At 37.3% G+C, this 27,722-nt stretch overlaps 1 protein-coding gene across 1 annotated transcript; it reads left to right on the top strand.

Annotated features, from left to right (window-relative positions):
• The first annotated feature begins 13 nt into the window (after positions 1-13).
• On the top strand, positions 14-27,548 carry cog6 (component of oligomeric golgi complex 6). The gene is made up of 19 exons (XM_008426363.3): positions 14-223; positions 611-754; positions 1,350-1,421; positions 1,764-1,822; positions 9,380-9,491; positions 10,337-10,419; positions 10,835-10,905; positions 12,356-12,449; positions 13,615-13,743; positions 17,058-17,149; positions 17,409-17,473; positions 17,588-17,679; positions 18,770-18,887; positions 19,638-19,769; positions 20,028-20,195; positions 21,665-21,772; positions 22,921-22,974; positions 23,929-24,008; positions 27,203-27,548. The coding sequence occupies exons 1-19, from the start codon at positions 89-91 to the stop codon at positions 27,348-27,350; spliced, it is 1,956 nt and encodes a 651-aa protein (XP_008424585.1). The 5' UTR covers positions 14-88; the 3' UTR covers positions 27,351-27,548.
• The last annotated feature ends 174 nt before the right edge of the window (positions 27,549-27,722 follow it).

Genomic DNA, 27,722 nt, shown 5'->3' with positions numbered 1-27,722 from the left:
TAGCTCGCCAAGCAGTCCGGCCGAACGTTAATTCCACACGGACCAAAACAGTCTTCGGATTCGGTTGACGTGGAAGTAGATTTTCAGGATGGCAAATACTAAAATAGAAACTTCAGTCGATAGCGCGACTATATCTTCAAATTCAAATGTGCCTTCTCAGCCTAATAACCCACTATCAAGGAAGCTGAATAAAATCCTGGAGACCAGGCTGGATAATGACAAGGTATGCTGGAAGAAGTTTAGCTTCCTGCTAGGAGGCTAACAGCAGCTGCGCCTGTAATTTATTGTCTTATTAATGTTATATGTTTATGACAAGCGTTCAGTGCATGTGAGTAATTCTCTTCGGGTTAATATATGGTCTTTCGGAGAAATAAATCCCACCAGAAAGGCGAACAATTGTATCTTAGCTGTTAGCATTATCGTCCCAGGTAATTTATTTCGGTTATTTTATTTATATAAGACATTAAGAATCCAGCACTGTGTGAAAGCACACACAAGTCCTTGAACCCGAGCTACCATTTATTTTAATTGGTGTTTTTTTTTTCTGTTCAATTCTTAATTTCTCAAAGTACTTTAAGTTCGATGGATATTTTGTTTGATATGTTTTCAGGAGATGCTGGAAGCTCTGAAGGCGCTGTCTGTATTCTTTACCGAGAACAGTCTGCGCACCAGGAGAAATCTACGAGGTGACATAGAGCGGAGAAGTCTGACGATTAACGAGGAGTTTGCACGGATATTTAAAGAAGTAAAAGAGGTAACAGAATTCCAGTAAAAAAAAAAAAAAAAAAAAAAAACATTCTCTTCCGGTTAGTTTTCTTCTTTTATTCGTTCCCATGCGTTCCATGAGAACAAATGTTTTTGCTTCTGTTTCGCATCGTAATCAAACCATTTTCTACCCATGCTCGTAGACATTGCTTGTCTTTTTGTTTTCTTGGCTGTTTTTTTATATTTTTTGCTCACTAATGGAAATAAATACTCAGAGGAATCATCACTTATTTATTGGTTAGTTCCATTGATTATAGGTCTGATGGATATTAAATATTTTCATTCATTTGAGTCGGTGGGTTTTTATTAATAAGGTTCCAGCACAGTCCGGAAAAGTATTAAAGTTAATTTAATATTTTCCAAGTCAGGATAACCAAGCCTGACACCCAAATAAGACAAACATGATTGGCAGTGAATAACCCTGCTAGTTTTTAAATATCAGTCATAAAAAACCTGTTAACATTGATCTTTTATGTTTTAAGTGTTCAGTTTGCATGAACCATGCATTCAGTATGACAACCTATCACATTTGTTGTATTTATAAACACTTTTTCCAACCAGAATTTGTTATTCATTCTCTGTAGGAGCTTGAAAGTGTCCATGAGGATGTTCAGGCCATGAGCACATGCTGCGAGGAAATGACCAGTAGATTAAAGGTATGAAAGTCTGATTTGTATTCTGTTTGCAGTTTTTAAACATTTATTTTTGCCACCATAGTTGGAAAAATACATGGCTGTCAACTTGATTTCCAAGTGACACGTGTGCAAATAACAATTACTGATTTTGAGAAGGAATCATCAATCTGTAAATGTTTTAGCTGAGTGATGTTTTTACTAATAAACTTATGATGATGTTAACTTTTTCTACTTTGCTGTGAATGTTCTGTAAACTCTATGCGCTGCTGCCAGGATTCTGTTGTAAAATATGTTTTTAACCCTGGGGAAATAAAGGTAAATAATAATAATTATTATTATAACAACACACCTTCTTTTCAACAGGCTGCGAAAGAGCAAACTCAAGACCTCATTGTAAAAACCAACAAGCTGCAAGGAGAAAAGTGAGTTCATTATTTTGCTACAAAATAGATAGATAGAACTTTATTGTCATTGCCTAAGACAATGCAATGACATTTTGTTGGGAGCAGATTGTTAGGCAACTAAAGCAAAATTGTTGAGAGTATAAAAATTTAAGTTAAATAAGCGGACATAATTAAAAGCAACACATTATGTAAATTTGGTCAAATTGGCAGTTTAAATATATGCCTGACAGTGTAGCAGTTGCATACATATTGAATTAAGTGAAAAGTAATCAACAAGGTATCATTAAGTCTAAATCAGATTACTTTGTCATCAAAAACCATGTCAAAATCTGGATTTCATACAAAGACATATGACTATGGAAAGTTATCCTTATTGTAAGTTACATATCAGCTATATGTCAGAATTATTTCTGATGAAAAACTCATTTTGGAATAATTTATTCCATCACATTTCATTGTCATTTCCATTAATTTTTTTTTCTTTTTGTCTCAACATTCCATATATAATTTAAAAAGTCTAATTATTTAAGTAATTCATGTTGAAAAACTGAAAATAAAAATATATTAATTATGCATCCAGTGATATATTTCAAGTGTTCCTGTTTATTTTGATGATTTTGACTTATTTAGTCTTCCCAAACCTTGTCCTCTCCTTAACCTTTTCCATTAATATGCTTGGCTGCAGCACACTGTGAACAGCTAGCTTCTTTAGCCTCTAATGACTTTCCCTCCCTATGGAGTCTCTCAATGACTGATGGCCACCTGACAAGACATCAGTCTCTCCTGTTGTTGCATATGTTATTAACTCAACATTTATATATTAAAAATCATTAACCATCCATCCAACCAAATTATCATTGGTCTTATTTAATATTTCAAATTTACACAGTTATCAGAATGATCAAAATTAAATGTTTAAAATTTGTAATTGGTCTATATGAAGTGTTTTAATTTTTTTAATTGATTTTCTAAAATAAATTTTAGTTTTCATTCTGGTTTAACTTTCGTTTTAACAGGAATTGTCCTCAGATTCATAATCTCTTTTTGAAAGAAGTCTGAGCAAAAATAATATTGTTGACATGCATCAGTACAGACCTGCAACCTTAGAGCCTCATCATTGAGATCAACTTATTTATTTATTTTTTTGCTGTTTAAAGTAATAAGAAACATGTCATTTGTTTCTTCCTCTTCTTATATCCAAAGTGACTCAAACTGTGATCTATGCCGACTATTACACCCCCCCAAATACATCAACTTTAAAGTTTATTTGCTAATAAGTTGAAGATTTCCATTCTTGCCTTTTGTAGTTTGAAAGATTTGGGAAAATGCCGTAAGAGCTGATTAAAAAGCTGTGGGAGGAGTACTGAATAATTCATGAGGCTGTTATCAGTTCTACAGTTGGATCATAACACATGTTAAGGAGACCAACAGTCAGCCTTAATGAAATAGGTGTTTGTTATTGTTTCTGTTAGGCCTTGATAAACTTCAAAGGCCCAGTGTAGGACTTTGTGTTTGGGAGTGTGTGTTTAGTTTTGATGATGACATAGTTTCAAAAGAATCAGTACTTGAGAGCTAAAATATTTAACCCATCATAACACTGAGTAAATGTGCAAACAGATAAAATATCTTTAGTGCTGTATGTTCTCTTAGACTTAACTGGAAGGAGCTAAATGTACAAGGAGTGCAATATGATTTATGTGAACTCCTAACCTTTCTTCAGCAACTATTTGTTTGGAGACAAAATTACTTTTTTTTTTAAACGTGATACATACTTTCAGGCAAAATACATTTATTACTGTGTATGAAATGCTTTTAGTTATTTCCTCCAAGTTCAATTATATCCCCCCCCCCCCCCAAAAAAAAAGTAAAATAAATATTTTGGCTGTTTTTATTTTACATGTTTTACAATTATTTTCCTTCAAAGAGCATTTAATCAGAATGACAATGGCAAAAATTTCAACAGTGTAACATAATATAAAAAAAAAGTTTTGTGTGAAAGATTTTGCAGAAATGCCAGACTATGTTTATTCTGCTTTTAATAATGCAGGATTTCTTGCAAAGCATCAAGTTTTCCAAGTTTGGATAATTAAAAAAAAGAAAAAAATCGTTAACACTTTATTCCTCATTCTGTTATCTGGAAGTTTTAAAAAAAGACAATTTCTAAAAGGAAATAAATAAATACAATTTAATAATGATGTCTAAAAACATAAGGAAAGCCAGGCTGATTTGCACCATGTTTTACTGACATAAACACAACATAATTTATCAGAATGTCCCATTGCCCTCTTCCAAAAGAAACCGATTTGCACCATTGTCTTACAGCTAATCAGTTCTGATATATTTATTGTGGGGCTGATGCTGTATAGTCCTCTGCTAAGCACAGGGTCAACATTTTAGTTGCTCTAATTCATAATACCATGTTGTACGGACAGGGTATGGAGTCTGCATTCATTGTTGATGGGTTAGGGTTTTATTAAAAAATTAAACAAAATGACATCTTTATCATCATTTGCGCATCATATCTTAATGTCTCACTCTTTGCGCCGTCAGTAGTGACAGCGACGGGAAAACATTCGACCTGTTCTTGTCCGCTGGGAGTTGCCGTAGGCTGGGGTTCATTAGCATTTGTAACAGATGTGATCAGTGACCTTGTGTTTTGACATGAAGGTAGGGGTGCTGCGGAGGTTGATGTAAATTTGTGGTGAGGGACATTTGCAGACATTAGCGACGTACCACTGCAGTTCACGCTCCAGCGCTTCACCATGAGCACCTTCCTTATAAAGAGGTGACAGAGATGGAGAAGCCTGAAAGTTGAATAGACAGGCAAGCAAGAAAAGACAGGAGTGGAGACAGTCACCAGGGAGCACATGTAGGAAGCGAATTAAGACCATGTACGGCTTTGTGACGTGCATTTCCTGGAAGTACTCAGACGCTTGACACAAGTGTCCTCCTGAGTGCTGAGTAGTTTTTGTCCTTTTTCCTGCACAGCGCTCCCTTCGGGACCTGCTGTCTGCCTGTGTGACATTTTCATGCTTAGAACCACAGTGACCCCACAGCCACATTGACTAGTCCGCACACACTGGGCTTTGACCTTGTCTCTCGTAATTTTGTCTCAGAAGGGCTGCTGGCGAAACCATGCCGGCAAGCTGTCGTCCTTCAGTTTGCGAAGAGCTGGCTCTCTGCAGTCTTCTTGGTCAGATCTTTTTTCAGGTCACACAAGCCTCTGCAGGCTCTGGATTTTCTCTCTATGTTCCTTTCTTGTTGATGCTTATTACAGCAGTGCCACATCTCGCATGGGGCAGTCCTGTTGGGGGAGAACAGTGGTTTCCGAGCCTCTGCTGATGTCCCTGATTTGCCTTTTCTTTGCCTCTTATCTGCCTCATCTGCTCGCGGCATTGTGTCATTTGTCAGCTCTAATGAAACAGAAAGAATCTGCTGATAAGTTCCAGTTTGTGGAAGTGAAGGTAGGGGCTGTGAGGCGCTGAGCTGCAGCTGACCTGGCTTTCTGTCACCAGGCTCTTTTGTTTCAGGTTGGCACTGTTTAAAGGTGCTGTCATCAAAAGCGCTAAATAGATGTTGTGTGTTACTCTATAATGAAATACAATGCTGCCCACCTGCTCCACTCTGTGTAATCTTTGCATTAACATGGCATGTAATCATGCAGAGCCTGCAGAGACGTCTCATAAACTCATGTTTCTGTTGACAACGTGAACTCACAAGCAGCCAAAAGCCAGAGGTGATGGTGTGGTCTCCAATGCTAATCTGTTCATGCATCTTTTCTGGATCTAGCTCATTGTATGTCCAAAAAGGAATAATAGCATTTAGTGTCCTGCAAAAGTGATGATTGCCCTTGAACTTTTCCACATTTGGTGATGTATGAGCACAAACCTCAAAGCATTTTATTTGGATATTATGTGATGGACCCACATGCAGCACATAGTCTTGAATAAGTACCTGAACAGTATGATTTATTTTATCCCTCCCTAAGTCAATACTTTGCAGCACCTGTACTTTGCTGCAAATTACAAGTCTTTTAGGGTATGGCCCTACTGTTGTTTCACATCTAAAGACTGAAATGTTTGCCCATTCTTTTGCAAAGTAGTTCATACTTACTTTAATTGGATGCAGAGAATCTGTAAACAACAATTTCAAATCTTATAGTAGATTCTCAATTTGAATTAAGTCTGGGCATTGACTAGGCCATCACTTACCTGTGGTACCGCTCTGGTTAAATGTCCTTTTAATGCCACTCAGAAGAAATGTTGGCATTCATTTGCATTTCCATGTAAATGACTAATACCTGTCCTGTCGACAGATTATTTTTTTGTAAATAAGAAATATTGAAAACTGCATATCATTTACTGCACAGTAAATGACTTTACTTTGCGTCGGCTTTTCATGCCCCATCAAAATGCATCGGGCTATTTGATTATGACGGGACAAAATTAGAAAACATTAAAAGGTTTGAATACCTTTTGCAATGGATTGTAAGCTCACAAAAATTCCCACCAACATGTGACAAATAATCAGACCTTGAGCTTTGTGCGGTATCAGAACTCTTGGTGCTGAAGAGAGCGAATGTTCTCAGTATGACTTTTGTACAGTTCATTAATAAATAAAGAGCGCTGAAATCCCAGAGAGAACAATGACTGATATCAGAGAGTGCATGCAACCTTCGTAATATGACACTTGAGCATTATTAAAGCCCAGCTTGGCGCTAATGAGGCTACGGCAGTCAGCATTCCTTTGTGTTTCCTGTTGTAACTGCACGCGCTCTTTGATCACGGTGCGTAACTAACCAACTAACAGCTCTGTGAATGCCAGATTTTTATGCAATTCTTTGAAATGCCCCCCATAGATTCTCATGAATATTTGACATGATTCACATCTTATGAGCTCGTTCAACTCTCTCCCTTAATACAAAGGGTGGTTGTTCACTTTTCCTTCAGTTTTCTTTGGTGATTCATAACTGTGGCTCTCTGATCAAGCTGCACTATCAGCCTAGTGTTGTGAGATAATTAAATGGGCACTGCAAATGTTATAGGGTGTTATAGTTCATGAACAATTTCTGTGCTTGAACAGACTAAATCAGTCGGGCTAAATCTGAGCACGCTCACATACAATAAGAGACGATTCATCCAATCACAGCACTCTTCCTTAATATTGCCGTTGCTTGAGATTATTGTAATAAGCTTGTAGTACTAGTGCTTCAAAAGAGGTCAACTATGTTGCGTAGGTTGGAAGGTTGGATTGTGTTATTTGTTGATCCAAGTATGCTGCATTTCTGTGGTATTCAGTGATGTCAGCCTGGAGGAGAACGGATCATGTCTGGACAGAGGTTTACAAAATTACCCCTCCACTTACTCATTTCTGTTCTTGCTTGTTCTGAAAGGGAAGTTTGTCTTTGACTCTGTGTCCAGGTTCTCGTTATTCTGATTTATGATATTTCCACACATCCTTAAAAAGTCTTCAATTTTTATATCTAAAATAAGGCCTTAACTTCATAAAACAAAAATGTAAGTTAGCTTTTAAATATGTTAATTACAGGTCTTAAATTTTGTTGTGGCAGAACTATTTAATATTTTATTTGCTTTTCTATGGGGACTTTTCTGTAAGAAAAAAAGTTTTAGTTGCATGCAAACATCTTGCATGCAAGTTGGCTGGATGACATCCACTTTCGCTACTAGCTCACTTCTCTTGCCAACCCACAGGAGGCTATGTTGAAAACAACTTTTAAGGGTCCGGGTCAGCTCGATTGTAATGCTGCAACATCTATTATATTTGTAGTTTTTTTGTCCTATATTTTATTCAAGGTGGTATTAAAAATGTCTATAAAAGTCTTAAATTAGGCTAGGTATAGATACCTTGTCATAAATGTGATGCTTTAAATGTATTCATAAACATCCCAAAAAATAAGTAATGTGGAAAGGTTCAAAACATGTACCTTTTGAAGTTCAAACAAATTGGACCATGCTGCATTTGATATGGGAACTTAATTGAGTCTTAGAATAAGTTGTTTACTTAGATTTTCCACTAACATGTAAACAGGTCCCATTGTAATAAACTGCATCTGACAGTGTTATTTATTTTCATTTAGATTAACTGCATACTGTTCCTTGTAGATCTGTTCAAACCAACAGTCGCAACAGTTAGAGGTCTTAGTTCATTACTCCTTGTGCTCAATGTGAGCCAAGCATGTTCACATACTTCTAATATATGCAATCGTTAATATAATTAATGATCTCATTAGCATAACTAGGTTTTTTTTTGTGCTTCCAATTGTCTGTTGTGATCAATGCTTTTTAATCCGTTTTGTTCTTTGTTCCTAAGATCTTGTAGATTAGTGGGTTTTCTTTCCTGCTTCATTCCTTTTAATTCAGAACATTTTACATTATTTAAATACCAGCTTCTTGTAATTGCAGACATTTAAACAGAATGAAGAACTTTAAAAAATCACACACTAAAAGCACATACAACCAAAGGCCATTTTAATTATCCGCAGGAGTATTTTATCTCTATGAATTTTGGTGGGGGGATGGGGAAACATTAATATTCCTCTTACACTTTTGATTGTGTTGATTCTTTTTTTAAAGACAACTGTGAGAGCATGCCAGCCAAGTTTAACAGTGCATATGTTGTCTTTGTGTGCAGCCAAAATAGCAACACGTAAAATCACAAAGGGCAGAGGAGCCTTGGGGTCCCTCTGTGTCATTGTTGGTGCGATCCACAGAGGGAAAGCTGAATCACAGAGTTCTGGAACTGGAACCGTTTTACAGCCCTCTGCTCTCAGCAGCCTGAGCTCGGGTTGTAGGTATGCGAGAATCAAAGGTTAGATAATCACCAGGTTATTCAGCTCCACCAAAATACTCTGATGATTTACTGCTCATGGTTGGCTCTCTCCGTGAATGGATGGAAAATAAACGGGATGGTTTGGATGGGAAGATGGGAACAGAGGGAGGACCTGCTGTTGTTCTGCCGCCCTGTGACGAGTTCCCCATTTGACTGGGACCGTTGCCATGGTCTCTATTGTGATGAGGCACTTCCTGACATGATAGTGATCGCTGTTATTTGCTGGCTGGGGTCCAACTCTTTTCTTTAGCTCTTGGCTTTTGTCCTGCTGATCTTTCCACTCCTGTGGATGATATTTTTCACTCGGTGTCCCACCCTGCTGAAAGAATGTAGGCAGCAGGGGAGCACATTTAGGGTGTGTAGAGTCTGACTGCCATCTGCTGGAGATCCTTCAGCATTACATGTTGTTGACACCATTTCTTTTTTGATGCGCAATAAAAGCCTGGGGTGTTCCTCCAGCTTCTTCAGTTTTTTTTTTTTTGATTCAAAGAATTGAAGGATGAGAAAATACACAGATGAAACTCAATGATAGATTAAAGTGTAAGCTCTTACACGTAAGTGGGAAATTCTTCATAAGAATTTGTCATGTAAGAAGAAACGTAAACCAAAACCTTAAATACATTTACTAAAGTCTAAATGAAAAGAATACGTCATATGTTCAAACATTTAAATAAAATAATAACAAATGAAGTAAATGATTTTGTTTTTTCCTTTTTATCTCCTCAGCCAGCGACTTGAGGTGAGAGCTCAGGTGGCTCAAGCTTTCCTCTCCAAGTTCCAGCTGTCCAACGAGGAAATGGCCACAGTGAGAGGGGCTCGAGACGCACCTGTTACAGAGGTAATCTTTACCACAAAGCCCAGTGAATCAGACCATGTGACCAAAAATGATGTCTGGTACCTTGCAAAAGTTTTCACACCCCATGAACTTTTCCATACTTTATCACATCACAATCCCAAAATGTAGCATCTTATTTTATGTGGCAGGTCAACGCAAAGTAGAAAATGTTCAAATGTTCCAAATGCTTCACAAATGAAAAGAGTGTGGTGTATATTCTTATTGTATGCTGGGATAATCTGCTGTAAAACCAGCAACTTTCTATTTGGGAAAAAATTATCTGCTGGGATAACAGTTTGATACCGTGTAGTCGTAACGACAAACTGATCTTGAATCTTTTGTAGGTTCACAATTTGATTCGTTTACAATTGAGCAGCCGACGGTGTGAGTATAGATTGATTAGTGAAAAGACACGAAACTTCCACCTCCACCCGTCCAAATAAAAACAACCATTCTCTAAGAACTAATGTCTAATACAATAAAATGTAACTACGGGATACATAAAACTGCAATTAAGTAAATAAATGGGACTGGAAGATATTATATATGTAAAGTACAACAAACAAACAGTTAATAAAAGAAAAATATAAAACACGTGCAACCAAAACCATAAATAAAATGGATTATTCTATTTGTAAACAAAATTGCCCTTCATAATGTTTATAATCAGAATGGAAAATATCGAGCTCATTTCAATTCATCATTAATTAGTTGCTTACTGCGATAGGCTTAAATATGTCATTACATCATTACTTCAAAGCCCTGATTACTAATTGTATGTGCTTTAAGTTCTTGATTGTCTTGCTAATGAATGTGATCAGTAATGTGTTTGTTGCTTAATTTCTCAGGATTTCTTCAAGGTTCTCAGCCGGGTTAAGCACATCCACGAGGATGTGAAAATCCTCCTGCGAACCAACCAGCAAACCGCAGGGTACGGTTCACATCTCACTGCACAGTGGCTCACAATGCTTCATAATCAAAGTATAGACAGGCCTAACTTTAAGGGTTGAGGTTAACTGTCTTTAAAATGGGATGCTTGAAAATAGAATTTGTTGTTTGTCCAACAATAATTGGGCTCCCATTGTTTTGTAAATATGTCAGAAGCTGAAAAGTTTGGGATTCGCTTGTATAAAGCATGTAGTTAGGAAAACTTTAAGCAAGAATTTTGAATGAAGAGCTGTGCCAAGAAGGTGATTCAGTGAGGCGTGCAGCTCTGTCAGCACTCTGAGTGTCCTGGCCTTGATCCTGAGCTGCCAAAGATTAGTATTCATAACACTGTCAGTTTAACACTCTGCTACAAGTAATATGTATATAATGTCTGTTCTTGGCATGTGTGCCCGTTCTAGGTTAGAGATCATGGAGCAGATGGCAGTGTTACAGGAGACGGCGTACGAGCAGCTTTACCGCTGGGCTCAGAGTGAGTACTGCACACGATTACCACCAGCTGCATGGTGGACCAACAGTATGTTTATAACTTAATCAAAAGTCAATTTCATTCCTTAGCCATTGATTTATTATAATTTTTTTATATTTCTAAAGTCTGTATTAAATATACAAAAATTCAAACCTAATATAGTTTTTTGCACATTGTGCCTTGCTAAACTTTTATACTCCTTTATCTTTTTTGCAGTTTATGTTCCAGATTCAAACTTATGTTTTCTTTATATGGATTTTACATGATTGATTAACACGAAGTAGAGCATTTTCATCTCTTTTGAAGATCATTATAGCATCAGCTCTGTCGGTGCTGAAGGAAATCACTCCCGCAGCATGATGCTGCCACGACTTCCAAATGACTTGTCTTCTGAATTGTTTTGGTGGACAAAAACGCAGCAATTAAAATTTCCACAACTTGTCATTTTTTAGAAATTAAACTGGAAAGTAAATCTGCACAAAATATATTGTATCATAGTTAATAATTACAATTTTCATATTAGCAATATCACAATCTCAAAGAAGTCCTTGTGCACTTTTTTGTTGCTGTTATTATTCTATGTTCTATAATAATTCGAGTGTTGTACATTCAGCTTCTACTTGACAATTTGACCAGTTGAATAGAAATCCATTCCCTTTTATGCCCAGAGCAAATATAGAGCTTAGTGACCAGGATGCTGTAGCTGAGAGAGAGATGAGGCTTCCTGTGATGATAGGGGAAAAAAAAGAAAAAAAAAAACAGAAAGGAGTGTGGAAAATGTTAATAATCAATGTTGTCAATAAAATATTTCACCAGGGCAGGACATGGAGTGCAACGATTATAACATAATTTCTTGTCTTCCTTGTATCTTTCATTCCCACTGGAACCAAACTGTTTAAATCATCAAAAACTGTTATTTATTGTTGTGCAGAAGCAAAATACAGAGAATAATTTAAGCAAAGCACCCGTGCCCCTGGGACTAGTTGTACTTCACCAGTAGAAAGGATTTAACATTAGCCGTTCTGAATATTCGAATCAATATGTCAGTGTTTTCTAGGGCTAAATTTTACACTCCTGACTGCTCAGGACTGTAGATAATGTTTTATGTGCATAGCGTCGTATTTTATTTGCTTTGGAAAGGGTAATTGTTATATGTATTTGCAAAGTACAGAGACATTTTGATAACAGTTTTATTTCCAGCATAATACCGGAGTCCATACCACTTTTTACATCTGGATAATTGTTCAGTTTCTTTTATATTGGATAATAAAACTGACTTCTTAGCAAAAGCCCATGAGAAAACCTGTCAGCAAGATGATTTGAAAGCTTTGCTTTGCATGTGCTCAGGAAGATAGTTGTGTTCAGCAACTCTAAGTCTTATGTAGCTCAAGCTGCCTACAATAAAAAAAAAAAAAAAGATGCATTCTGTGATTCTACTTAATTGTTTTTCCAGATGAATGTCGGGGACTGACTCAGGAAACGTGTGATATTAGCCCAGTGTTGACTCAAGCCATGGAGGCTTTGCAGGATCGACCTGTTCTTTACAAGTAAGTAAAGACACACTCACAAACAGAGACATCTTTGTAAAAATAGACACTCTAATCTGTTTACTGACCCTGTATGTTACACTTGGAATCTGCGATTTCTTGGATCTATGTTTATTTCACCATACGTCTATTCTTTGGCCAGTCCTAAGTAAATTGTGAAACCTCAGGGTATTGTTGCTGCTTTGTTCCTGGATAGAACAACAAGGCTCAGTTATAAAACACCAAAGTAAACGGCCTGAAGCAACACAAAATGTCACCATCAGGAGAGAGCACATCCTCTAAAATTCAAAGAAAGACGTCTAAAAATACAAAATGTTTAAAACTTTCATGCAAAAGGATTCATGACCATTGAACTTTGTCACATTGCAGCCACAAACTGCAATGCAATTTTATTGTGATTTTATTTGATAGACCAGTGCAGAGTAGTGCGTATTTGCGGAGCAAAAGTCTTGAGATTATTGCAGTGGTTGATCTTATGTGAGCATTTTCATGTGTTTTGAATGGTCCAGTCAAAGTCCAAACACAAAGTCTTAGTATAAAGAGAAAATATACTCTCTAAAGTCATCTGACTTATTACATACATATATATATATATATATATATATATTATTTTTCTTCCTTTCACGTCAGAATTATGTGCTACTTTGTGTTGATATATCACATAAAAGTCAAATATAATGCAATAAAATCTGAACTAGACAAAATGTGCAGGTTTATATCTGCAGGGAACTACAGATATAAACCTATTTAACAAGTGTTTATTTTTGTCGTGAAGGAGGTGGTAAACAGCAATGAAAAGTTTGAAACTTCAACATGTTTTCTGATGTTTTCATGGCCAAGCCCTCATTGTGTCTGTGTTTTCGGATGTGCACCTGTCTCTGCGGCCACAGAGTGTCCAAGGTCGCCTTAAGGCTGGGGATGTTGAGGCTGGATCCCGTAGCTCTCGGTGCCTTAATTTAGCTAGCTATCTTCTGTTTAGTCTGTCGCAAAGGTCCTTACCGCCGAGCCATCAACACTGCTCCAAACTCATTCTTTATGGAAAAGCAGGCCCCAACTGTTGATCTTAGGAGCTGACCACAGCTTACAGTCTTCACAACAACACGATGGCTGCTGTCTTTTCTCATGAGGTCCGGCTGTTGAATATTGCCTCCTCTTGTTTGTTCAGGTACACCCTGGATGAGTTTGGGACCGCGCGCAGATGTGCTGTGGTGCGAGGCTTCATTGACGCCCTGACCCGCGGTGGTCCAGGGGGCACGCCACGACCCATAGAGATGCATTCACATGACCCTTTGAGGTACATCTACTGTCTTATTGAGACATCCCTCCTAAAAAACACTTTGGGACAAAAATACAGAAATCATGATGGCTTTTTGGGCAAAGAGAGGCTTTTAGGTTTACTAGATTTTAATTTTGCTAATTGGTGTTTAAGCAGTCATCTCTAGACTAAGCTTTTTTATGCTTAAACCACATAAAAATCTAGTGATTAAATAAAATCTGTGGAAAAAACAGGTAAACAGTAAACAAGTTCAGAATCTCTTCAGTGAATGTTGCTTTCTACCATTTGTTTTCCTCCCTTTCTTTTCTGTTTGTCATCCTGCACTTGGATGTTTAAAGTGACCATCACCACCTTACAAATAGAAAACCCCAGTTGCTTCCTTTATTGTGTGAAATAAAAAGCGAACAGTTCAGATTTGCAGAACAAAAATGTGGCTGTGGGTTGTGCACAAATAATTGTATTGTTTTTTTCAGTGTTATTGTAAACTTTCGAATTCAATCATATACATTCAGCCTTAATTTAATAATGTAGATATTTTTGTGATTCCCACCCTCACCTTAAATCGCAGAGATATCTTTGCACACTAAAAGTGAAAGTATATTGAACTTAATCCTGTTAAAGATGATAGTTAGCACTTTTCAAATAGCAAAAATGTACTTATTTAAACTAGAACACATTTTTTAGGTACATTGCATTTTGAATGTGCGACAGCTCATCACTCATTTATGTGTAATCAATGTGTTCTGTGTCCTTAAATAATCTCAGACCGAGCTGGAGCGTCTCATCTTGGGTCCTCCTGGGATCGTACCAAGTGTTTCAGGGCTTTAACTCACTGAAACTGATGATTCATGGCTGGGTGTATATTTAGGCTAGCTTTGAGGCTGCAGAACAAATTAGGAAAACATTAGGCGGTTGCTTGATGTTATTATATGATGGATGGGATATGAGTCATATAGTACAACAGCTAGCTTAAAGGAACAGTATCATTGAAAAACAACTTTTTGTTTTAGCTTTATATTATGTTATAATGTTATTCCCTCATAAAAACATACCTGGAGTGTTGCTTTGACTCTTTCATGCACGTTTGCGGAATCCTTGAATTCATTCTGGGGTCCCTAAACGCTTTCTCCCACAGAGCCCCGCCTACTTCCACAATCTCCTCCTTGGAGCTGCAGTGTCCAGCCGAGCTTCTGCCTCACTCAGCTCCTCCAGACTAGCAGCAGAAGCGAATAGCAAACACCTGGTGGAAATGCAAGTTTACTGAGCTAATAATATGAACTGCCTCTCAGTCAAACGTTCCTAAGGACGGTTGTAAACAGAATAATGGACAAGTGTTGTGGTAAAGTGTAGAGAGAGACAGTGGCCCATTTCAAGACGTCAAATTGAGAAGTAAAATTTCTTTCAAGTTATGTTTGGTTTACACAGCATTTTTTGTTACAACTGAAAGTAACCGTTTCTTAATTGTGAGTGTATGACTTTATATTTTTGTATTTTTTGATGTAAAGCACTTAAAACTGCCTTGTTTCAGAAATGCGTCATACAAGTAACTTAGATTGATTAATTGTGCAGCCCTTTTAAGCCTCTACTTGTCCATCCATCTATCCATTTTCTGTACACCCTTGTCTCTAGTGGGGTCAGGAGGGTAGCTGGTGTCTATCTCCAGCTAACATTTTGGGTGAGAGGCGGGGTACACCCTGGACAGGTCACCAGTCTGCGTATCTCTAAAACTGACATTAAAAAAATATTTGAAAGTGCCTTGATGAAATAATACATATTTACTATGTTTCTATTTTTGACAAATATGCTCTTTCTGAGCATATTTGCCCTAAATGCCCCCAAACCCCTTATTTTACAGTTACAGGAAAAGTTATTGGGATAATTGATGTATAAATAAATCAGATTAAGTGCCAATCTGGTTATAGGTCATCTTGCAAAATGCTGGATTGTGCCTGTTTCCCTTTGCACCATATCTTCTCCCTCTTTTACCCAGGAGCCAAACAGGAGATTTTCTCAGAATCCCAGCTCCATGTGGAAAACAAAAATCACTTCCACTTCATCGGGGACATCAGCATTTCTCAGAACATCAAGTTCTTTCTCACTTCCTATGTACTGACGCCCACAAATTCACGCTGTCCTGCCAAGTTTAAAACAGCAGTAGAGAATGTGTGAATCTTAAAACTGTGTTTTGACTTGTTTGATGTAAAACAACAATAAATCTATATATTTGTGGGTCTGAAACAGAAAAGTGAGAAACACAAATATTGCTTCTGCCTTGAGTTGTGAATGAGCTGTTCTTATTGTAAAAATGCTTGCAACACATGCTGCTGTATTCAAAAACAAACAGGATTGACAGATTTTTAACAATATTTTTTTTTCATCACTGCATTGCTTGTGTTTATAGGCACATGTTAGAGTTTATAGGTGTCACTCTTTCTATTATGTTTCCCTGAACCCTTAACATGAGCCCTTCGTCTCCTCTGTTCTGTTTGTTGAGCTAGTTTTCACTGTATATAGAACTTCACTGTTTAGGTAAATGATTTCCATATGGTTTATATTTCCATCAGCAGTGTTGCTGCCTTGAACAGAAATATTTAAAAAGAGCATCATCATTTCATAAGACCTGTCATGATAACAAATTTTGCTGGATAAAATTTTTTCTCTGAAACTGTTGTAATAAACAATAATATCATTTTCAGACCCATTTCAACTAACATAACAATAATAATAGCGTATTAATATATTATCTCAAAGATAAAAACATATCTTTAATTTCTAAAAGTTTAACACTGGAACTGGAAAACATTTTAAATATTCAAATAAATAAAACAACCAAAACAACAATAATCAAAACAGATTGTGAAGTCTCTGTAACTAAACTTTCATTAAAAAAAAGTAATTATTCAACTTAGATTAAAGGATGCATTGCTCTGTTATTGTTTTAATAATTAAGAGGTAAAAAAAAGATTGTGACAGGATTTTCAGTCAAATTCCCCCCAAAAAAGTATAGCACAATCTCTAGTGATTTAAACATTGAGTTGTGTTATTATTTATTGTATGCCTGTTTTTAGTCTATTGAAGCATTTTTGTGCACACTGTGAAAAAGTGCGACTTGAGTCTTAGTCATAGGAAGGCTAAATATTTTTTGTAGGGTTTTTTTTTTAATGAGGATTCATCGTATAAGTGAGCTCAAGAGCAACCGTTACTAAAAGAGCCAACACCTTTTTGTATGTGACAACAAAAATGAAAACTTGGCTGTCCTTTCCTAGAGGCATTGCACTACTGGCTGTGTATTAGTACTGATTTCTTTTTTTAATTTTTTTTTATTTTTTTAGATATGTTGGGGACATGCTGGCCTGGCTGCACCAAGCAACTGCCTCAGAGAAGGAGCATCTAGAAGCTCTACTAAAACAAGTCACTCTACAAGGTATTTCAACTTTGAGGGGTCTAATATTTTATGATTTGATTTCAGAGTCATGTGATGAATGTAAAGCACATGCATGTAACCAGCATTTTGTAGATGATTTACTAAATTATATTGAAATAGTTTATCTCAGTTACTGAAGAATAACCTCCACGAAATAAATAATTTTACTATTGAATGCTTCTCTTACCACTGTTATAAACACATGCATGAAAGTTGGTGAAGCCTTCATTGAGTTTTGAATTCCTTCCCTTTGTATTAGGTGTGGAGGAGAACATGCAAGAAGTGGTGGGGCACATCACAGAGGGGGTCTGCAGACCACTGAAAGTGAGCAACCAGTTATGTTTTAAACGCCATTTTAGTCTGAGCCGCTCGCACGCTGTGTTTTCTGCCAGGTTTTGCTCATCAGTCCAGCTGTTCTGTTATCGATCTTCTCCTCAGGTACGAATAGAACAAGTCATTGTGGCAGAGCCGGGTGCTGTCCTCCTCTACAAGCTCTCTAACCTGCTGAAGTTCTACCACCACACAATCAGGTGTTTGAACTTTAGCTCCAGGAAGCAAATGAACAGTCAGATTTCTGTTTTTTTTTTTATTTATTTTATTTTTTAAAGAAAAAAATATGATCCATTTTGTAACTGTCTCTGTTTTTTGTAGATTTTTTATTGTGTGTGACAACTTGAACCTTTCCAGTTTTAGTTCTGTCTGTTGTTGCAATGTATTATGATTGGCCAACAGAAAGTAGTGTGTAATTGTGAAGTGGAAGGAAAATGATACAAGATTTTTAAAGTCTTTGAAAAATGTGGAAATTGTAGTACCTTGAGTGAAAAAACCTCTTAAAGTCAAATGAATACCAACAAACAGGTCAGGAATAAAGCTGTGGTCAGGAATTGTTATATTTTTAAACGATATCTAAAGCTTTGAACATCTCACTATGAGCTATCTAATGCACAGTTCTAAGCTTTATGGTTGAAAAAAGTCATTGCTGAAAAAAGGCACAAAACCATGCAAAGGCATATTTGCAGTTGCCACAGGCAGACAACTGCAAACATTTGTTATAAACATGTGAAAGAAGAAGATCTGGTCAGAGAAGACCAACATTTTACTTTGCCAAATAAACCGTCCATATCTTTAAGCATGGTGCTGGCAGCTTCATCCTGTGGGAATGCGCGTTGACAGAAGGGACAAGGAAGTTAGTAAAAGTTGAAGGGAAGTCAATGGTGCTAAATACAGAGAAAAACATTTTAGAGACTATAAAACACTTGAACACTAACATGAAATACACAGAATTAGCATGATTTAGATCAAAGCATTTGCATGTGTTTAAATGGCCCAGTCAAAGTCCAATTTAAAAATCTGACTTAAAATTAAGAGATCCTTCAGTCTCAGTGAACAATGGGGAAAATTGGGAATGTTTTTTGTGTGTAAAAACCATTATTTTGTTTCCAATTTACAATATTGCACTACTGTAGTTCATATTTTTCTAATAAGATATGTTTACATTTATTGTTGTAGACTGGCAAAATGTGCACAAAGTGAAGGACTGGGCACTGCCTGAACAGAAATGTTATGTTGTCATTAAAACAATCAGAATCTTCTAACTTTCCTGATTGGATCTTTGTTCAGCTCCATCATTGGGACCAGTGTGGCCACCATGCTCATCACTATTGAGGAAATGCACCTCCTGAGCAAAAAGATGTTCTTCAACAGTCTGAGCCTTCATGCAAGCAGACTAATGGACAAGGTGCTGGAAGAACATGGCAATTTCATTTTCTATTTGTTCAGGCTGGCATTAGAAGAAGATTGATAGGAACATATTATCCTACGAAGAGGACAGAGGCTTTATTTTCATAAATAGCGATGATTTGCAATGTTCTTTTGTGAAAATGCTGAAATCACAGTGCAGCGGAGTTTAGCGTTGCTCCTTGTGAACATGTGTATTTCTGTAGGTGTAAACTCTCAAAGTCAACAAGGCTATTTCTGCACCACTTAAGCTGGTAAACAGTTTCAGCCTCCTGGCCACAACAGCAAAATGGCGCTAGCTGCCAAGAAACGCTCTCCTTCGTACCGTTTAGTTAAATTGGCTTCCAAATATACCGTAGCACGAGCATGGGCTCCTTCATTTTCCACGGTTGCTCTGCTCTGATCAATAGCAGTTACAAGAATTATCCCTGTGGCTCAGTGTTAATCAAATTGGATGCCCTTAGGTTTTGGTGTCAATTCCAGCTAATCCCAGGAACACAACCTTTTCATAATTTGCTCTATTAGGTGGACAAAGGTGCCCTTGCTCAGTTCTGCAACCTGTGTACTGAGCCCAATGAAATCACAACTCTCTTCATCACAAAAGCTTTGTAGATTCAAACCCATAGAATAGAAGATTTTAAATGTAAATAAGGTTTTATGTGTTTTTGTATTTTTAGAAACTAATTTGATTGCCTTCTATCATATTTCTTCTTTATTGGTGTTATATTGTACACTCTGTGTGTATGAGCAGGTGGAGCTGCCGCCTCCGGACCTTGGACCTACAGCATCCCTCAATCAGACCCTCGCCCTCCTCAGGGAGGTGCTAACATCCCATGACTCGTCTGTAGTTCCTCTGGATGCTCGGCAGGCTGACTTTGCTCAGGTAAAAATGCAACTGCAACTCTCTAATTTAATCTTTGAATTCAAATCTTTTAAAACGCCACTTGTTTTTGTTTATCAATATGGGACCAGGAATGCAGGATAGCTTTTATGCTGCAATTACCCTAATTTTTTTTTTGGCATGAAATAGATTTGACTTTGTCCTAAGCACTGACTGTTTTATATTTGAAGCTCTCTTTTCATTAAAATCCAATCTATTATACATTGTTCTTGGTGTCTTGTCTTCCTTTATCTGTTTTAGGTGCTTTCTTGCATTCTGGATCCCCTCCTACAGTTATGTACTGTCTCAGCCAGTAACCTTGGAACAGCTGACATGGCCACTTACATGGTCAACTCCCTGTATGTCATGAAGACCACACTGGCTCTGTTTGAGTTCACTGACAAGAGGCTTGAGATGCTCGAGTTCCAGGTATGCCCTGATTGTAAGCAATCATCTGTTAGTGAGTAGGGCTGCACTATATATCCCAAATGTATCATCATATCAAGAGAAATCGATCTCTATAATAACTGACATCATCAGCGCTGTATTTACCAATATTGTATTTATGTATATATTCAAAATTAGGTATAAAGCTAATGTTAGCTTAAATGCTATCATTGTCATGTTGACCTAGTTGCATGATAACTAACATTAACTCAGTCTTTTCAGTGAGTTAACTAGTTTTTATCTAAAAAGTAGCTATAAAGCTTACGGTAGCTTAAATGCTATCATTATTATGTTGTCTTACACCATGTCTTATATGGTGGCTAACAGTTAGCCACCATGCTAGCAGTTAATGTTAGCATGATGGCTAACATTAACTCAGTCCATTCAGTGAGTTAACTAGTTTTAATGTAAAAATTAGCTATGAAGGTAATGTTAGGATAGTCTTCTTACCCTTTGTAGCTATCTACATTTTTTCATGCAATAACTACAAGCCTCAATTTATTTGAAGATTTTATGTGACTGAACCACCCAAAGTAGCATATAATTGAGAAGCAGAAGGAAGATTAAATTGAGTTCTAACTGTGAGTAATTTAATCTCAGTATTAAATTACTCACAGGTCATCTGTCCTGTGATGACCTTGGCTTTGGGAACAAATAGCATCATCAACACAGCAGACAGGTCAGCTCATGAAGTTGTGGAGAAGTTTAAAGTAGGATCAGGTAATTAAAATATTACCAAAATTTTGAGGCTTTTGTTGTACACACGCAAAAAATACTGCATGATAGAAGCATCCCTACTGTGATACATGGTAGTGTCAGAATTAAATTATGTGAATTAAAAATGTTCTGTTTTATAATTATGTACCAGTTTGTGTTTTCCTGCTTGATAAACTTCATAGAAATGTATAAAAGATTGTGGTCTTTGTTGGATCATGGCAAAATGTGGACGGATTCAGTGGGTATGAATACTTTTGCAAAACACTTTATATGACACTGTGTTGGTCCATTTTGTTTGTCAAATATGTCAAGATAACAATAATTGCTGCAGTAAATCATGCCTGTCTGAAGCAACGGTAGATAACCATGAAACACAGTTATCCAGCATTACGGCTCAGCTTAAAGTCACGTTGACTGTAGGCTTATTGTTAAAAAAAAAAAAGGTTAACTATTCCTATCCCTCTGATTAAAATCCACAGCCGAAAACTTTTACTAAAAAGATTTAATTTGCCGTCTCATGAAAGCGAGTGCGTCATGTATTGTTGCTCGTGCTTAAACGCGCCATCCATCCTTTTATTTTTAGCACGTCTTTTGTAATTGAGCACCACAAGAGCCTCCATACAAGTTTCAGTATCAATAACACAGTAGTTCTCCATTAACTACAAGTACCATTGATTCACAATGCATGGAATCAGTTTTCAAGCCTCTCTCTCTTTCTGCCTCGCATTTTTCAGATTGAGGCTCACCTTGATACGCTGATCAACGAGCAGGCGTCCTACGTGTTGACCAGAGCCGGGCTAAGTTATATTTACAGCTGCGTGCAGCAGCACACTGCCGAACAGGTCTGAAACACTCACATTTTACATCCATAATGGTTCTCTTGTTTTTGTGTTTTTATTTTTAAACAGTATATGTCCCCTGACGTATGGTTTGTGCTGTCTCTTTGGGCTTCAGAAGTGTTTATAGGCTTTACTATTGCTATGGTTACCACCTGACCTGCGTCTTTGTTGGAGCATAATGGGGTTTTTATCAGATTTACAGATGAGAAAAGGAGAGAGGAAAGACAGATTGTGTCATGTTCTATTAAAATATATTGGCCTCTCCAGAAGTGTCTTGTGCAGATAAGAGCGCTGTCCTGGAGCCTTCCTCTTTCTCGTTTTAGCACTGCTTGCCATTGGGCTGAGTGAAACTCATAGTTGTGGTTTAGCTTGCGAGTCCTGCCCTTGGGTCATGTAAGGACACACCACGCCCCACTGCAGCTACTGCTCGACACATAGCTCGGTTACAAACCATCGTTTTCCTGCAGACCTCAGCCCTACCTGGGTGGCCATTCTAGCTTCTTCCTTAAAAATGTTGTGTACTTTACTCCTTAGACTACTGGACTAAATCCCAGGTATTAGTCACAAGCAAGAATCCATCCTAACAGTTGTTAATATTATTAAAGCATTGTGTTTATTCCTCATTGTTACCCTTCATGTAACATTTTCTTTTCTGTCATACATAAAATAAAAAATCGGAAATAAAGCTGTGGTGTGCTCCATTAAAAAATCCTGCAGCCTGCAGCGGAGGCTTTATGATCGTCTAAATGTCCGTAATTCTCCCGTCATTTTGAACCTTGCACTTTCTTTTATTTGCTAGATTTAATGCGGGCAATTTAGGCATTTAAGCTTGCTTAATGTAGCCATTTTAGACTTACAGTGAAGGCTAATTGCCTTAAAAGTACCCGTTGCTGTGTACACACAGGCAGTATGTATTTGCTTTGCCTGCTTTGCATTTGTATTCAGGTGAGGGCTTCCCTTGTTCTCACATCCAAACTCACAAGTTCACATAAATAATGTTTAGGCTTGCTTTTATTTACATGTAGTTTCAGTTATTATTATAAAAAATACATCTTTGCGAACATAAATAAATGTAGTTAGTTATTGAAGTTCTAGAGATCGAGTATTACTACTGATAAAGTGAAATCTAATATTTGCTTCTATTTTCCCAGGGTTCTCTCTCTCTCCTCCCCAGTATGGACATCTCTTCGGTGAAAACAGCGATGGTGGGTTGGCCTATATGTACAAGTAAAGCAAATTTATCTTCATACATTGCAAAACTGAACTCTTCGAAAAGTTTTCCTCATTTTGTCTCGTTACAGTCTCTGGCTTGAACATGTTTAATTCAGATGTTATGTGATGATGTAGCCTGGTAAAAACCTGCCCCTTCATACATAGGGTCTGGACACTCGACTGTTGAGAAATGACGATTGCTTGTCGGAGACGTAGACTTTATTGAAGTTTTAAATTCTGCTGGATTACTAACATTTTGCCATGACATATGAAATGTGGCAGTTTAAATATATGAAGCTTATGGGAATTGTGTGCGCTGTAAATAACCGAAGCAAAGAGAGAAGTGCAGAGCCGAACAAGATGGCTGGTAAAGTAAAAATATTTGGAAGCATGGACTCAATAGCTCAGTTCACTTTCGATGATGCCATCACTAAACTACAATCCTATATAGGTAAGCTACAATTCCAAAACATCACAGAAAATTGACTTCATCGTTGAAATGTAGCCTGAGAAATCAAACTCAATGAGAGAAATCCCAGATGGACCCCAGAAGGAAAATGATAGTTCAGTGGAATTGCTTTGAAAGACAATGGTCAGGATAGAGGTGAACTATAAAGTTGTAAAACATTATGAAGTAGAAGAAAAATCATTCATGGTTTTCAAACTCTTGAATAGTGAGCCTTGAATTTTTGTTTAATCCCCCTCACTCTGATACCACTAACTAAAAATGCAGAGCAACTGCCTTCAGAAATCACCAAATTAGTAAATAGGCTCCATCAGTCTGGTGCGTAATCGTCCACAGATTGTCTTCCATGTGTTGTATGAATGCTTCAGAACTTTGTTAAAAACACAAAAATAAAAAACATATTGCCGTTTGTGATTTTGTTGGGTGTAAATACATTTGTAAGGCACTCTATACCTATAAGGTTTCTTTCATTTCCGTACAGGTCCAGTTTGATCGGTACCTATCGTCACCGGACACTCTTGTGATGCCGCAGCTCAACTTCCTTCTGAGCGCAGCCATCAAGTGAGTCTGAAAGAACACACGAGATGAGCCCAAATTTTTACCGCATTACGTAAAATAAAAAGGAGAGTTTAAAAATAGAACAGGAGCTTTTACCTAATGATGGTCAACATTTGTTTTCCAGATATAACAGAATCATTTCAGCCTTCTGAGCAAAACACTCGACTAAATGCATGAGGAGTTTGGACGCTAAATTGCTAAATCCACCAACACACTGAACAAATATTCAGCCGGACTGCTTCTATTTGTCTCACTGATCAGAAAACGCCCATGCTTTTAGCTCAATCCAGCTGCTGCGTTTCAGGGTTCTTTTTGTGAATTGTGCTTACGGGGAAAGCGCAGCAGGCTTGAGAAGCACTCTGTACCTCAGGTTAATGTTCTCTATTAATGGACACAGGAGAACTGATGTGCAGGACGCCATTAATTAGCTTCTGGTCCATTTCTCACTCATACTCGTAGCCTGAAATCATTCGTCATCCCTGCCTCTCTCTCGTGCTTCTCTGCTCACATAAATACACAAAAACACCCTGAAAAACGCTATAAATGGGGAAGTAATCTTCTTTTTGGGGGGCTTCCTTTCATTTGACATTTTATGATGTTACACTTGGTGTGGTATAAGGTGTTATAAACTCCACTGTGGTACCAGGCTCTCTGTGGGCCAATTAAAAATATGGATCCTCAAGAGCCTGAGAGGGATACAACCGTGTACTCCAATCCTCTCACTAGGCTCCTATGCATTTCTGCAAAACTTATTTATTTTTTGTTTTACTTTTCCTGAAATCTTTGTTAGAGTACTTACCTAAAATATAATAAATGCAAAAAAGAAAGAAAGAAAAACAAATGGCGGTAATATGGAAATAATGGAATAAAATTTTTATTCTATACATTTAATTTTACAAAACATGTGGAAATGACGTCATAGTTTAGCCTAATTCACATATTATAATAATAATAATTATATATATACATATATATATATATATATATATATATATATATATATATATATTACCCACCTGGATTGACATAATCAGTGAATCCAGGTGGGTAATATAACCGATAGTAGTAATAAATATTTAGATGCTTTTGTTTGAGCCAGTCAGCTGTGAATGTGATCTTTATCTATAGATGGCAGTGTGTACCACACACTGTCAAGATTTGTATCGGTCCTGTCGGGATACGCACACAGATTAAAATTCTGACTCACTCTGACTGGCAGTCCATTGGAAATGTATGCATCAGATGTAAAAATCTTCACATATAATCATGCCCCAGGCCCGATATAGTACTTTCATCTTTCAGCATAATTACACTTGCGGTTCTTTTTGGTTTTGTCTCTAACAACCTTACACATCTAAAGACCAGATGTCTTTTCCCATTCTACTATGTAAAGCTATTGCTAAAGTTCAATCAGATTAGATGGAGAGTGTCTGTAAACACCAGTTGTCCAGTCAAGTTACAGATTTTAAATTAGATTTGGGTCTGGACATTGTCTTTTGCCTCTAACAAGTTCCTGTATTTAGTTCCATTCATTCTCTGTTTACTTTCCCTGCTCTTGCTAAAGAAAAGCGTTCCCACAGCACAACGCTGCCGACGGCATGAATCCAGCTGGGGCTGCTGTGTTTGGACTGATATGTTGGTTTTCCACCATACCTAATGTTATCCATGTAGATGAAATAGTTACATTTTGGTTCCCCCTGACCAGAGCAACTTCCTACCACATGATTAGTGGGAAACTTTAACTGGAACGTCCTTTTGCTTTCAACAAAACCTTTTTTTCTTACCAAAAAGAATTACAGATTTACAGAGTGCATGACTAATAGATGCCTTCTTAACTGGGGATATGTTGGCATTAACAATGGCTGACATTGGAAAATTGACATATCTTTATTGGTCTTGACCAATAATATTTCTATCTTGTTGCCGGTTGTGTGTTTTTTTTTTGGTATTTGTTTGGATTTGTGGCCATTGTAGTGATGCAACCAGACTGTGGGGTGTGTAACTGAAGTAAGGAGCCATTGTCAGTGGTTTGGTCTTTCTTTTGCGCTGTCGAAAGGGCAGATAAATAAGTCTAATATTGAGGATGTCTGTACATCCTTAAAAGGTCTTAAATATATGTATTTAAAATTAAGGCATTAAAATGTCTTAAACTAATTAAAAACATTTAAGTTGGGTTTAAATGCGTTAATCACAGGTCTTAAATGACCTGTGACCTATGACTACTAATGACTATTACACATAAGGAGTCACTGATCTGTGATAGTAGTCCTGCCAATTTTGTGGTGGCAGGACTATTTAATTTTGTACTTTCCGCTTAGTTTTTTTTTCTTGCAGGTCTTTGTGCGCAACTCAAACCTTGGTCTGACAGAAGACATTTTCAATATGTTCTGTGACTCAAGGCTGTTGAAACTACCAGCATTTAGCTGCTAGCTTGATTTTTTTGTGTCTATTAGGGGTAAGTGCAAATTTATCGCTGATTGACTGAACGATATTTGTACTCACCACTGGCTCACTGCTGTTGCCAACCCAAGCACTGCTACATACATTCTATGCACAAAAGCTTGGCACTGTGGGGGTTAAGACTGTAGAGATACATATGCAGTGAGTAGCACAAAGCTGCTACCAAGAGCTACAAACAGATCCCGAAATGTCACAGTTTTGCTCCCCTGAAAATGATCACTGCCGCTGCTACTGCTCACAGTGATCTAAGAGCAGCATTTAGTGCGACACAAACTCTGAAGTCGGACGTTTAGTGGATTTTATTTGATGTAGCAAAGTTACAATGGAGGAAAATACAGCAGAGAAGGATGATAAAAGAAAAGGACTAGAGAATAGAACCAAGGAGAGAATAGAGAGCCATAGATGCAGCTACGATAAGGAAAAACATTACAAGGTGAAAAATTTATTAAATTTGAGTTGGTAAAACCTGTAGGATAACCGCAATATTAATATAGGATATCGATATTGGCCCAAATTTAAATATCGGTCCATCCCTACTGTTTACAGATTCTAACCTCAGCGCCTTCCTATAAATACAAGTCCCACTTTTCAGGTTTTTAATTGTGACATAAATTTAGAAAGCCATGTGTAACTTTCCCTTCGTGATTAATTACATTATATCAAATTTAGAATCTTTCCACTGCGCTTTGAATTGTTCATTAAGCGCAGCCTCTCAAGTGTTTTGTCTGTTTTTGCAGGGAGCAGATTTTCCGTCAGTCCACAGAGCTGGTGTGCAGAGCCTATGGAGAGGTTTACACGGCTCTGACCAGCCCGGATAACGCCTACCAGGACCCAGAGAACCTGGTACCCAGATCACCTCAGCAGGTCCAGACCTTGCTGTCTTGAGAAACCTTTATCCGCCTCGTCTGCTTCAAAGACTGTACACAAAAGAGGCATGCCATCTGTATAGCGTAATGACCTAAATGTGAATAACAGAACCGGGATGGGTGCAGCTCCTGCGAAATCAATGACGTCAGAGAGATGTGCCTGTATATAAAGCTTTATGCGTGTTTGGAATTAAAACTTCACATGCGAGTCGTGTAACTATTTGTTCTGTGGCTCCTTTGTCTTTTTATATCCTTTAGACATTTTTGTATTCTATAATTGCAGAAAACAACGAGAGCTTTTTATATATTTGGAAAGCTGAGCTCTACTTAAAACAAATGAAAACACTCAAGTGTGAGACTTTTATTGTCTTCCACACATAGAAGCGGTCAG

Source organism: Poecilia reticulata, chromosome 13 (genome assembly GCF_904066995.2).
Source record: "Poecilia reticulata chromosome 13, P_reticulata-male-v2, whole genome shotgun sequence".
Lineage (NCBI taxonomy): Eukaryota > Metazoa > Chordata > Actinopteri > Cyprinodontiformes > Poeciliidae > Poecilia > Poecilia reticulata.
Note: the sequence above shows the minus strand (reverse complement) of the source record. Positions and strands in the feature narration are given on the sequence as shown.

Excerpts from the sequence above, each read along its gene's own strand:
- cog6 (XM_008426363.3), top strand. The coding sequence starts at position 89 with ATGGCAAATACTAAAATAGAAACTTCAGTCGATAGCGCGACTATATCT. Across the intron at positions 10,420-10,834 it reads ACCAACCAGCAAACCGCAGG|GTTAGAGATCATGGAGCAGA; the intron begins GTACGGTTCACA and ends TGCCCGTTCTAG. Across the intron at positions 13,744-17,057 it reads CATTCACATGACCCTTTGAG|ATATGTTGGGGACATGCTGG; the intron begins GTACATCTACTG and ends TTATTTTTTTAG.